The sequence below is a fragment of the Sylvia atricapilla genome, chromosome 8 (genome assembly GCF_009819655.1).
Source record: "Sylvia atricapilla isolate bSylAtr1 chromosome 8, bSylAtr1.pri, whole genome shotgun sequence".
Classification (NCBI taxonomy): Eukaryota; Metazoa; Chordata; class Aves; order Passeriformes; family Sylviidae; genus Sylvia; species Sylvia atricapilla.
Window position 1 is genome coordinate 24,616,453 of NC_089147.1, and position 13,991 is coordinate 24,630,443.

Below are 13,991 nucleotides of genomic sequence, written 5' to 3' on the forward strand. Positions count from 1 at the left end.
GTCAACTGCAGATCACAGCCTTGTTTGTGAGGAACTGAATTCTTGTCAAGACTTGAGTGCATCAGTCTGCACCCCCAGATACCCGAAAGCCAAAGGAATTGCCATTTTCACTGCTGTGAAGTTCCATTTCCTGCCCACCATTGCAGTTCAGATGTTTTGTGGACAAAGCAGTGACTCCCCTTGCCTTCCCTCTGCACTTCAAGGCACCAGTGAAGTTGGCCTGAATGTAACTTGGCTGCAGGGCTGCAAGTGCTGGCAGCAGCTGAGTGCATTTTTTCCTCATCTCTCCTGGTAGCAGTGTGCTGCTGGGCTGTGGCCACTTGTAGCACATGGCACCACCACAACCTGCACATCCACCACTTGGAAAAGGAAGAATAAGAGGGCTTTGTGTGTAAGAAACTGGAAAAAATGGTCAATCTGGAGCTTCATCAGTACTGATGGAGTCAAGAGAACATGGGCCTGCCTGCCACACCAGGGTAGGAAAGGCTCCACCAGCACAGCTCAGACTTTCCAGAGATCCCAGAAGATGATTTGATCATTTATTCTGACTCTCCCATGAAAATTAGATTATAGTATTTCTCCTGATATCCTGTGGGACAGTTAAGTCACAGCTCGAGTTAGATTTTATGACAGGTTCTCTATTTTGGAGATAAAGATTTTGTATGCTCTCAGTAGAAAGCAGAGGGTACTGAGGGACCGCTCATACCTGGAAATGGATACCTGGTCCACCTCCAGGCAGTCTGGAGACAGCACTGCATACATCAGGAATATATTTGGGAGGATAGGTACCACAGAAGGACCTGTGCCCCATCCCCCTGCACAGCCATTCTCTATCTGGAACTGTGACTCTGCCTTTGCTGGGCTCTCTCGGGGCAAAGGAAGACAAATTTAGATGGAGTTTATATATAATATGTGTGTATATATGTATATGTACACACACACACACACACACATGTATATATTCCTATATAGATCTATAAATCCCATCTAGATAGATATAACAGATATCTACACAGATATAGTAACTGTTGCTACAGTGCTTCCTAGCCTGTCTTTTCTTTATGATTTATATACTTGTATTTTTCTGCTACAGGGCCTTGTGCCAAGAGAAGACCCGAACTAACTGAGCTGTCTCCTCTGTGCCTCAGTCATGGGGACCTGTGTCCCCTTCAAGCTGCCTTGAAGGATCCCTGCAGAGACTCAAGCACCCCAAACCTGGCACCCCTTTCCTGCTGCTCAGTCGTGGGCCCTGCAGCTGGTTGGGATCATGCTCCACAGCTAAGCAGTAAGTAACTAAAGCTTCAAGTGTCCTGCTAACAGAGCGTCACCCAAGAGTAATCCAGGCCCTGACTCAAATTGACAAGGACAGGTTGGGCTCTGAAATAATCTCTTTAAATAGCAGCAGCCATCTCCCTCAAAGGCACTTCCCCCCCAGCCAGCACTGAGAGCTGCTTACAGCACATTGCCTGCGATTTCCCACCCAGGCAGCGCAGGGCTGACACTTCTCACAGGCAGGTGTGTCCCCTGCCAGCAGTCTCCAGCTTTGTTTTGCACCAGGAGTTACAATGAATTTTGCAGCACAGTTTATCTACTTCAGGGTCTTAAAAAACAGAAGTCCCAGGGACCGCTACAGGGAAGACGAAGACTACGATCCTTTCTGGCAAAGGTTGGAGAATCTTGCTGTCTGACTTAGAGCTAGAGTGCTCCTTTATCCCCCTCAGGGGTCATGGTCAGCCCTCGGGGTCCACCCAGGGCCAGGCCCACGGACATGGCGACCCCTGGACCCCTCCTGCCTCCTTATGGTGTCGTAGTTGGAGTTTTGCTTCGCCTCGTTGTTTATTTAGTCGCTGTGCTGTATAGGTAATGCTTTCTTTTTCCTTTCCTTACTTTCTTAAAAAAATCAAACAAAAAAAATTCAGGAAGTTGTTTGTAATTTTCCATAATCTCCCAGGATTCTGTGGGTATGAGTTGCTCTCGGAAGCATCCACTAGAAATGGTGGATATTTGAATATTTTTAGTCCTCAGAGTTCAGATTTTTATTTCTTCATGGGTACAGAATCAGAAATAACCCTAGACAGATGAATGGACTGCTGAAAATTTATCTTGGGATAGCCCATGCCAGATCCTGTTATTACAGCTCTGTGGTTGTCTTTGTTATGGTGCTTATGGTGATCTTAAATTCCTGTTTTCAGATTTGGATGCAGTAGATGGAATTTAAGAGTCATCTAGTGTGCTTGTGTAGCATGAGCTGAGGCTGTGCACACACATGGCATGGTGCTGTTGTGCAACCTCATTCTTAACCTTTTCCATAGTTTGTTTCTCCCTCAGTTTTATTATCTGGACACCACTATTGAGATCACTGTTTAGGCAGATGTGGCTAAACAAAGGACAAACAAGGAGCAATTCTCATTTCCTTCATCTCCTCATCACAGATGTTGTTAACATTTAAGTCATGAATTGTTTCAGTGGGCCTGATGCTGTTAATAAAGGGAAAGACAAGATCTGCCCTGCAGAAAGGGCTTGCCCAAAGTCACTTGTGATATGACCTGTTCTGCAGTTCACTGACAATCTCCTTTCAGGACCACTCTTTCCTCTATTTGAGTTACGCTATTTGTTCCTAACTGAAGTGGATTATGGAGATGTGTTAGTCACCAGAAAACCTCTAGACTCAGAATACATTCAACTTAGGAAAAAGTTTAATTCCTTGAAGAGTTTTAGCTGCCAAACTTGTGTGCAGTGTTGGATAGTGATCATTTGACATTCACAGCTGTGAACATCTTACAAGAACTTTTGAGAGGGATGGGTCAGTTTGAGAGACAGTTACCTCTGCTTCAACATTTCCATGATGAGTGGCCTTGTGAAATCTTCCTGCTTTCAGATTGGTTTTTCTGGTGTTATCTATTTAATGGCTGACACCCAGTTGCCACTGCCAGCAGTAAGCAATGACATGTCCACAGTGTGTACAGAAGAATGGCAATAGACCACAGATGAAGGCATATATAGTGCCAGGCTCCAGCTCTGGTAAATCTGACTTACTAAAAGTAAGGAGGGATTTTATCAGAGGTGGTAATACAGCTTGGCTGTTTCCTGCATGAGCTTGAGCTTTCTTTGTGTGTGCTGCTGGTGCAGTGTGACATGGGTTTGTCAGACCTCTCTGTGGTGGGTAGAGTTATAAAGCCCTGTTAGTCCCAAGGCTTGGTTATTATGTACCTATCTGTGCTGGATGGTCACAGTGCTCACACTTTGTCTCCAGGCTGGTTACTAAGCCCTGATCTCTTTGTCTTTAAGACACTGATAAATAGCCCTGCGGAAGTCTTAGGCAAGTCACTGGATCTGTGTCCCAGTTTCCATCAATAAAGTTGAGCTAATATTTGCTGAACTTGTCTTTCTGTTTAGGGGAAGGTGTTGGTGATTCCTGTGTGGCTTAGGAACAATCACTTTGCATAGGGTTTAGGTAGATAAATTTCAGACATGCATTTTATTGAAATGCATTATATGCATTTCCATCCTGTATGTGCCACTAGTTGGAGCAATATAGTCTTGGATGGGTGTCTAAGTACTAGTATTACACAAAATACTGATAATTCAAGACAGTCATATTTAGAGTGCAGTATTGTCTTTGATCTGTTTTAAATTTATTGTCAAAGAGAGATTTTGTGTTCTTTCCCTGTGCCTGCAGGAGTCTACTTGTCATCTTGTAGTGGTGTCCAGGGCACTCAGACACTACAGAGTGCATGACCTGGAATTCCTGGTAGTGAAGATGACATTTGTTATGATCCTTCTTGACACTTTTATCTCAGCAAGCCTCTGTTTTTCCACCATTTTTTCTTTCATAAAATCCTACTTGCACAAGTTTCTGAGATGCTTTAAAGAATTGCTGCTATTGCAGTATTTGGATATATTTGGGCATGGGTAAAAATGTAGGAGTTGAAATGGAACAAGAATGTTCAGGAGCTACTGGGAAAGGGGATTGCAGCAAACAAGGAAAGTATCAGAGGGGTCTGGGAGGCTCAGGCAGTGAGAAGGGTCAGAGGAGACAGTGCTGGGACATGGAATTAGAAGGATTAATGAAGCTGGAGAGGTTCTGGATAAAAGGGATTTGGTTGAGGGAAAGGGCCCACTCTGTCATATCGTGGGACTGCCTCATTCTCACTCCTGTAAGAGCAGATCCCAGTCACATTGCAGTCATAAGCCAAGCAGACTGCTCCCTGCAGCAGGCTGCTCCCCTGCCTTGCCCCGTATACATGACCCATCTCTGCTTAACACTGAGGAAAGAGGCAGAAGTTACTTTAAAGGGAACACCTTTTGCCTTAGTAGGTATTCTGAACTTGCAGGCATAAGATCTGAGCCCAGTTACCTGAGAGCAGATGACAAATATTCTAAAGCTGTATCTTACCAATGTCTCTTGGTCAGTGTGCTCCAGGGAAGTCTTCAGGGAGCCTCAAGATGACGGCAGGATATAGGTATGAGCTTAAGAAACCCCTACACCCAAAACATTAAAAAGGACAAAATTCAAATCCACACGTAGACAACATGTGCATTTGAGTTTGAAGTGGTATTCGAGGTTAACATTTTGTGACTGCTCAGCCCAAGCTGGGCATTAGAGTTGGAACTTATTGTCATGGCATGGGCCTATAAGGATGCTAAATTATCACACAGAACTTGTGCCATACTGCTGTTGTCCACAAAAATCAGATTCCTTACCTGTTGTGCAACAAACCCATAATTACATGCTGAGAGAGCCATTCATTACACTTGAGAGTTGCACAAGCCTGTGTGCTCTGTGGATTCCACAAACCAAGCACACCAATTATCAATGCTTTTTACTATCTATACATTGTAACAAACAAAGGAATTAGCTTTCATTTGCTACAAGTTCTCTTATTAAACACTATTCTATCTTCTATTGGTTAATGATTCTCTTGTTTCTCATGCTAATTATTCCTCATGCTCCGTCTTTCTCTTCTTTTGGGTCAGTGGTTTCTTGGGTTGGTGGTCACAATCTGCCCCTGCCAGAATCACCTTTTACCCAGTCAGAGCTGATTTCAGCACAGCTGCTCAGTTGGCTTTGTTAGTTTCTCCTTAGTCTGGGGCATTCTGCCAAGTGTCCTTGGGGCCCATAAAATCTGCATTTTTGTGTGCACTATCAGTGGTACATCCTTCTCCCCAAGCTTTGTTAACCTCTTATGAGGTCCTAGATCATTGAAGCATGTCAAGCCCTAAACATTACTGAGGCAATTCTACCAACAAGTCATTGGCTTTTCTAGAACAAAACATGACTTAGAGCTTGCTAGCTGCTCTTTCATGGATTAAATCTCCCTTCATGTTGATTAGGCCTGAAAATATACAAACATCAAACATCAAAAACATCCTTGCTTGAGAAAATTTTTACATTTGCACATTTTGCAACACTGTCAGTCCCTCTTAATAGTGGATGTGTATTGCTGTGAATGCAGATGACAAAAGCTGCTGTAGAAATCACAAAGAAAGGCTGAGTTTTCAGTCTTATATTAAAATTAGTTTCTTTTTGTGACAGTTGAATTTCCATCTGTGAACCAGTACATGGGAATGTATGTCCATAATTCCAACTTCACGTCTGCCTCAAAACATGTTGTTGTGACTCATTTTGAAAGTGTAAAAGCTGCCAAATGGGCCAACTGCTGACATTGGGTACATCAGCAATCAAAATGGCAGCACTGGGTGAGGCCAAAGATCAGAGTCCTCCTTTGTGTCCTCTCTCTAGGGGTGGCCAGTAGCAGAGCTGGGAGAAAAACAAAAGCCATGTAAGACACTTTCTCTCATGTGCTTTCATGGAGTTTGCCAAGTGCTCAGGGCTTTCTGAATCACAGATTAATTCTTGGATGTTGTATGTATTGGTCACTACTTCCTTTTAGTTGTGCATTTTTTTAGGAGCCCGTTTGCATTGTTGTTCTTCATTAAGTCCTCTGGCAATGAGTTCTGTGAGCTAATTATTTTCTCTAAGGAGAGAAGTCTTAAATTTTCTACCTGATACTTTCATACCATCTCTCCCTAACATTTATACTGGGCAGAATGATGACTAGTGTTTCACAATTTGCTATTCCCTGGACATGTGTGATTTTGCAAATTTTGCTCCGTCAGTTTTAGAAGCTGGGGAGATCCAGCGCATCACTTTAATCTGTTTAGTCTGTTTTGTGGGTCCCGAGGGAGGCAATCTCAACATGCTTCACGATGGGGTCATGTCCATCATTGCACACTTGGACACTTCTTTCTCTGTCTAATGAAGGCAACAGTTGTGGTCTTTAGGTATAGTATGCATTACTGCCTTTATCTTCCCAAAATTATTTTTACTGGTTTTATTATTTTCTTAGTTTGTTAATATTGCTATTTTTGATTTTTCCCCTAGTGCTGTTTAACTTGATTAATATTGTAAGTATGTTCAATGAACCAAACTGGAGATAGAAAAATTATTCATTCCAAGTTGTTGCTTTTTATTATTGTAGGAGTACATTTTGTACACACTGTCTTTGCACCGACTTTGAGATTTTAAAATATGTAAAGCTATCTACTTAAATTATTTTTTTTCCTGTGCTTTAATTGTTTATGGAATGTCTGCATATGGATCTTCTCCTTTTTTTTTTCCAGTTATGCTGAGCAGCTGTTCTTGAAAAAGTAGGTTTATAAACTGTATTTTCATGTTTGCTTTTACTAATCACTTTAAAGGTGAAATGCTGTAATTTATAACCATGTAACACAGCTTGCCAGCTGGGTATTTGTTTTATGTCTGGAAATAAACAGACCCTTTAGTGAAAACTTTTGATAAACTCCAAAAAAGGAAAAGCTCCATTTGAAAGGAACAGTGCTTTATAAAGCTGGGCTTTGTATTTATACTGGCTCAGATCTTCCTGTGGTGGACATGATTGCTGGAGTGGGGGCCATATTTTGTTACTGTGCTTGAGAAGTCACGTGCTGTGTTTCTGTGAGCACTTGTGTGCTTTGCTGCCTGCTTTGGCTGTTCCTGTAAAAGAAATCCATACAGATCTCTGCCAAGCATGTGGGATACTTTTGGGGCAAGAAATGCTTTTGACCCAACAGGGTCATTAGTTGCCCATTTGTGGTACGAGTTCAAACCTCAGCCCACTGTTTACCTTGGGGGTTGGAGAGCTCTAGGAGGGCTCAGTATGGGGAAATGTCATTCCCTAATGTCAATGAAACGTGGGTGTAGAAGAGGAATTGAAGTTATTCTGAAATAAACACATACAATACATATATATATATATATACAATAGAATGTTATCCCCTTGATAAAGAGGCTGCTGACCTTTCAGATGCAAATGTATGATAGCTTTCATATTAAACATTAAGATGGTAATGGTTCAGATGTGCTCTAAACCTCCTTCAAGCCTGAAAGGCCTATACATGTTTTGATTCCTGTTTGATTTCTATTCCTCTTTTCCAATGGTCAGAAGGTGTTGTCTCCATTGGAGTCCTGAGCAGATACTCACTTGTCACGAGCGTGGTACTGCACATCAAGGACTGAGACTCTGGTTTTTCTGAGACTGAGACTCCTTTTTTTTTTTCCACCAAAAAAGGGAAACCTAAAACTAGGGCAAAAAAATCAATATACCGTTTTGGTCTTTCTATTTGCAGATACAAATACTTGTTGGCACTAGTGTGATGAGGCATTACCAGGCACTTTTACTTTCTCGCTGAATCTTGCTTCGTCAATAAACTTCTTGTGATTATCTTTGGCTGAATGTTTTTATAGACTTTTTGATTGCAACAGATGCAATGAAAAATTAGAATTGTTCTTCCATCTCAAATGCCAGTTGGATAAAAAATTTGGCCCATAAAATCACAAATTTTTGATCTGCCTATTTTTTTTACCCTACATAGACCCCTTTAACCCATTTTCAGTATAACATAATTCATTGCTAATGCTTGCTAAACATTTTAGACAGTCTGTTCAGAAATAAAGCATATCTGTTCTTCCTTTTGGAGTGATTATAGGAGTCTGATATGGAAAATCAGTCTGGTATGGAATGAACTCTAACAGTGCTGTGGCCCCTTGGATGCTGCTGCTGATTTTGTTGGGGCTGTGCTGTAACAAGTTCATGGGGAGGCAGTCTGGTCTGGTTCTCAGCTTTGCATTAAGTGGACTAACGTGCACCCAAACTAACACTGGAAGCTTAACATCTCTATGAAGTGTTCCAGCTGTCTGACCCCAATGGAGCAGAGATGCAGTAAAGTGTGGAACAGAGCTACTTGATAAGTTATTTGATTTGAAAGCAGAAAACCTGGTGTTAGGCTCTGTCAGCTTTAAGATACAGTATTGGAAAAATACTTTAGATCACAAGTTTCAACATGAAAAGGTTACAAATGTGTGTATACTTTATTTGTCTTAGAAAATTAGTATTCTCATTAATTTTAGAGAGAGAAGATCTTGCTACAAAAATTTTCTCCTGTGAAGATATACAGAATGATTGATGCTACTGGTATATTACTTGATTCTAATAATAAAACATTTTATGTTGCCCATATTGTTATGTGAATTCCTCAGTGGAAAAATTGAAAGTGTAATAAGAACCAGAGCTACTGGCACAGATTATTGACACCATTAAGGAAATGGATGATACTGCCCAAAGTGGGCAATTGCTCAAAAAAGAGATGTTTCTAAATATTTAAAAATTCTTTTCAGAGTTGCTGCAGAGCATATTATGGTGCTGATCACTGATGTAAAATGTGCTTTAGTCAGCCCTCCTGATGAATAACTGCAAAACTTAGACCCAAATTATTTTAGGAAAAAGGTAAATATTTTTTGTTGGAGATAATGCTGGGATATCTGACATAATTTAACATGTTTGTTTTTAGAATACCGTTTCTATCAGATTTATAGTGAGTCATGTAGAGGAGTTTATACCATCTGTCTAACCATAGCCACAAACCAGGAGTGGTATCAGCTCTTTTCCAAATCACTGCTCTTCTGCTTAAATGCTCCTTTTCCCTGTAATAATCTCCAGATTCCAAGCATTCCTTGAAGTTTTGCATTTATCTGTTAACAGGACTGTAAAATTCTGTACTACACTACGTTTTTCCTTGTGAACTGAAAAAACTATGAAGCATATAATTAGGCAGTTGAAGGTAGCAAATCTGTAAAATTATTCTAGCAGTGTTGTTTCCCCTAAGTTCCTTGGGGAAGGAGAATTTTGTGCCACCACATGTCTGTCGTATCTACACGTGTATTTACCAGTGAAATGTTAACCCACAGATGAGGAGACCTCATTCTTTAGCTCTGCAGGAGGATATAATTATTATCCCTTATCAAAGTAATTTCCTTCCCATCACGAGGCAGTTGATGGCTGTCAAGAGTACGCACTGCAAGTATGCAAGGGCAGAGCTCTTGTGTACTGTGTAGTGGCATTTGTTACTGCTATTAATAGTTTATGGAATGGTCTGCAGCAGCTGCTTGCTCTTTTTGAAAAAGATAGAATTGTGAACAGAAATTATAATTCCAGTTATTCCAAAATTTTTGGAAGCTGTAAACCAGGATCATTACCGGTTGAATAATGAGTACTAAGGAAAGTCGAGCTGTCCAGACAACACAGATTATATATTTCTTGGGCAGGACAGTTTTAGAGTTTGCCCACACGTTGGGTTATTTGTGGCTTTTCTAACACCTGGAAGGTTACAGTATCTTTGAGTGCACCTACGGGAGGTAATATGACAGCAGCAACTCACTCTGCCCGTTAGAGGCTCGCAAAGAGCAACTGAGACATGCATCCTTCTAAAATGCTAAATATCAAGCCTCTGATCATCCAAGCCTTTCTAACAGGTTTCTTTTATTTGTTTTCAGGGATGACAATAAAATAAAGAGTCAAGACACACCAGCTGTTTGTGAGCTTCACTGCTGTAAGGATGTGCCCATAAGAAATGGCCTTATTGGGCAGAAGTCACCCTCTATCCACCCCGAGAGACTGAAGGACTTTGGTGAGGAGGATTACCTGAACGGGGACGTGAAGACCTGGGAAATGAAGATAGTGAGCCGAAATGAGGAGTTACTTAGGGAGGCCCTTTCCTGCATCCCTCAGCCAAGCAGTAGGGCCAGCCTGGCAAGCTGTAACAAGCTGATTCGATTTGAAGACATTAGTGCAGCAGCCTTCAAAATCCAGTGTGGTGTTCAGAAAACCCCCTGCATGGTAGGGAATCTTTATGGTTTTGCATTCTCTCAATGTTTCTTTTATTTTTCCTTATGAGATTTGATCAGAAATGAAGAAAGGGTATGTGTGAATCGCAGCAGATAGATGACTCATGTTCATATTAATTGTATTTAACTGTCAATAATAATTTTCTTCTTATCTGTTTACACTAACCTAAATCCTCAAAGATTGCAGTGACCTGTAAACAAAGGATAAACCACATTAGGCATAGACTTAATGCACTGTGGTATTATGCTCCCAGTGAATAACTCCTGCGATAAGGAATGTGAGTTGGAGGTGGCAGACTACCAGTGTTTGGGTAAGCACTCTTGTGAGAGGGTCTGGTTTGGAACCTGCCCTCATATTTGGAGGGTTTGAAGGTACAGACTTGCCTTTTCAGTCAGGCCAACCAGGAAGGGATGGGTATGTTCTGTAATCAGGTATTTCTGCCACAGGTATCTTCAGCAAAATAAGGATGTTAAGACACACAAATGTGCACCCGAGATATCCCCATCAATGTACAAGGTCTGCTATAAAAGAAGTACAATGGCAAGCTGTACTGTATTTCTATACATTTTCATGATGCATTTCTGCTGTTGGGAGCTCTTCAAGCAGGCTGCTCTGGGCTTTCTGGGTAATCTCTTCCTTTTGGTGGGTGAAAAGGGCGTCTTTGCCAAACAGCAATTCCTATCAGCAGCCCCACATCATGCTCTCAATGAATGCTTGTGGATTGTTTTTCTGGCATGCACAGGGTAAGAACCTTGCAATCTGCTTGGGGCTAGCAGTCCCTGGAATGAAGTGGTTGGGTCCTCAAGGTGCAGCAGTTTCCCTTGTTCCCGTGTAATCCCTGCTGATCCAGACACATCATAATTACTTCCAGTGTGGGTTTTTTAGCCTATCTTTCCCAAAAAATAAGGATAGCTGTGCTTTTTGTAGCACATTACTGAAGAAGTGCATCTTGTGCCAAAGGACATGACACAAGACAGTTTGGGGCTATAAGGTGATGTAGAAGATTTGGCTGGAATGCAGGGAAGTTTTGGCTAGGGTAGAGTTAATTTTCTTCACAATAGCTGTATGGGGCTATATTTTGGATTTGTGATGAAAATCTTGTTGATAAGGCAGAGATGTTTTTATTACTGCTGAGCAGCTCTCAGATAGAGTCAGGTTTTCTGTTCCTCACTCCATCCCATTAGAGAGAAGCATGGGGATGTACAAGGAGTTGGGAGGGGACACAGCTGGATCTGCTGACCCAAACTGACCAAAGGGACATCGTATACCATATGACACCTTGCTCAGCCATAAAATTAGGGGGAAAGTTGGCTGGAGACCTGTGGCTCAGGGCCTGGCTGGTCATCAGCTGATTGGTTCAATTGTTTTCAATTTCATAAGCTGTCTTTCTTGGGTCATGTATTTATCTCTCTTTGTTATTTCCCTTATAATTACATTGTTGCTGTTATTTATTTATTTGTTTGTTTATGTGTTTATTCTTAGTAACTGTTCTTATCCCAACCCATGAGATTTCTCACTTTCACCCTTTCAATTCTCATCTCCCTCAGAGCACAGGGGCAGGGAAATGAGCAAGTGGTAGGATGGTGTTTAGTTGCCAGCTGAGGTTGACCATGACACCCCTCAACTTAAATGGCTCCTTTCTCTTGGGTCTCCCTGGCAGATTTATGCAACCCAGTTGTATCCCCTTTCTACATTTACTGTTTCAAGCTAAACACTCATTTTCTTTAGTCTTTAAGTGAACTATGCTTTTAAAATTATCAGAATAGTGGAAAACCTTTATCCATATAAAAACTGTATATTTTAGTGTGAAAATAGCCTATGAGTGTTGTTATTCAAAGTAATGTTTGTGCAGAAGTCATTAGTGCATTTCATGCATTGTTTCAAAAGCACAGAGCAGTGTCAAGAAAAGCACAGAAAATCTTTAACTCATTGTTGAGAGGTAAGAGCCCTTTTGAAGGACATTTGTTTAGACTAAAAAAGTGAGTGTGACTATAATCCATTTAGTTAATTGAAGGGAGAAACGCTTTGCAGGATGATTCCCAATCTGCAGGTAAAACCACAGATGGAGCATCCTGGTTCTTCAGGCACGAGTTTTCCTTGGACCTGAGATACACCATCATGAGTGAATTGTAACATGTCAAAGAGGTAGTGAGCATAAGAAAAGTAGGAACTGACATTAAATTGGACCCCTGGTTTGGCTGCTAGTGAAGGAGCTGTAAAAGGGTTGTGCTGTGTTAGCGGTGTGGATGCCAGAGGGAGGCTGTGCTGTGTGTTGTACCTTAGATATGGTATCTGTAGTCCTTAGATAAGATCACGGTGACTAAAGGGAAATCTTACAGGCTGGTTCAATACGTCTTATGAGGTCACACACCAGGTCAGTTCAGCTGCAAATAGCACGGATGCCTGCTTTGTTAGAAGTAAGTGCTATATTTAGGCTATATGAAAAAGTCCTCAGTTAAAGGAAGACAAAAGGATAACCTAAAGAATGAAAATCCTGAGTATCAAAATTAAAGAAAAATATTAATATAAAGTACACCACCCCTGTGGTAAGGAGTGACTTAATGGCACAGTTTTAAATGTAGGAGACTTAGCAACTTTATCATTCACAAGATTCGTGTCCTTAAATCCTTTTTCTAATTGTTCCAAGATTCCCTACAAAAACAAGTATGGTATGTCAAGGACTAGTAGCATTTCTTTTATAGTGTTCTCGTTCTATTTTGCATAGGCAAGATTAGGATGTTTAGGATATAAACTATTATCCTATTAGTGTGCTAAGCACTTTCCATTGTTTCAGTTTCTGCAGCCAGATTTGCAAAGGAGCAGCAAGTGGTAGCTCTTATGTCAGGATTTTCAGAAGCAAACTAGAGAATCTGGCCCCACCTATGGGTGAGAAACTTAACATATCCACTAAAATCCGCTAAATCCGCTAAAAAGCCTTGAAACGTTCACCTGAAACATGTAATTTAACTGTGTACTTTAAAGCAAGTATCTGTTTCAGATACATTTAGTATTCACTTGGAAAATCCCACGGTCTGAAAAACGTCAGTACATATTAGTGTATACACTGTACATTGTATGTATGACACCGCCAGATACTGCTGGAGATAAATATTTTGTCACACTGGTTTTTGATGTGTCTCACTTTGTGACTTATCTTAAATGAGGACTTGATCCCCTAAATCACCAGGGCCTCATTTGCCTTGGCAGCCAATAGAGGAGATGGAGCCAATTCTGAGATAAAGCTGCAGTAAGCCTGGGGAGCTGGCACCCACAGGCTTACTGCAGCTTTATTTCACAAGTTATCTTGTGTAAAACTCTCGGTTTAGTGAATATGGTAATTGGAAATTAATATGCTGATGCATGCTGGGAGTGTCTTATTATAAAACTTAAGAAATATTTGCCATCAAATTTGTATAAAAATCGTGCACTTGGGCACTGCATCACATGTAATGTGCTTGCTAATTCCCCTCAGCTCAGGCATCCTTTCTGTTCCAAACACTAAGCTTTTCTAAATAGCTGCTGCTTACACTTGCGGTCGTGGGAAATTGTTTTTTATTATTTCCATCTTTCTTTGAGTAGGAATGTCTTTACTAATATTCTACTAGCCTTAGGAAGCAAAATGGACAACACTCAGTAGTGAATCAGTGGCAGAAACCATAGCAGAGTCACCTTGAGGCTCAAGGAGGTATTTTCTGATTGCTTTTGTATGTATTAGATGATGACTTTATATTTTGGGCATTCAATATCCAATTCTGGCAAGTGCTGGAAGCATGGATTTTGTGGTAATTGAAAATATTTATTGTAAAT

At 41.0% G+C, this 13,991-nt stretch overlaps 2 protein-coding genes across 4 annotated transcripts in view; one reads left to right on the forward strand and one right to left on the reverse strand.

Moving 5' to 3' along the window:
- Positions 1-13,991, reverse strand: part of TMEM254 (transmembrane protein 254) — a 76,603-nt gene that overhangs the window by 31,636 nt on the left and 30,976 nt on the right. The window lies entirely within an intron of this gene.
- LOC136364293 (L-threonine ammonia-lyase-like) overlaps positions 1,443-13,991 on the forward strand; it is a 32,590-nt gene continuing 20,041 nt past the window's right edge. Inside the window, exons 1-3 of one of the 3 annotated variants that reach the window (XM_066324139.1) lie at positions 1,443-1,666; positions 6,625-6,651; positions 9,833-10,175. In XM_066324139.1, coding sequence (XP_066180236.1) covers positions 1,566-1,666; positions 6,625-6,651; positions 9,833-10,175 — 471 coding nt within the window. In that variant the 5' untranslated portion in view covers positions 1,443-1,565. Of the gene's footprint in view, positions 1,861-6,624; positions 6,652-9,832; positions 10,176-13,991 lie in introns of all 3 variants that reach the window. The other 2 variants (XM_066324138.1, XM_066324140.1) reach the window with 2 other exon arrangements.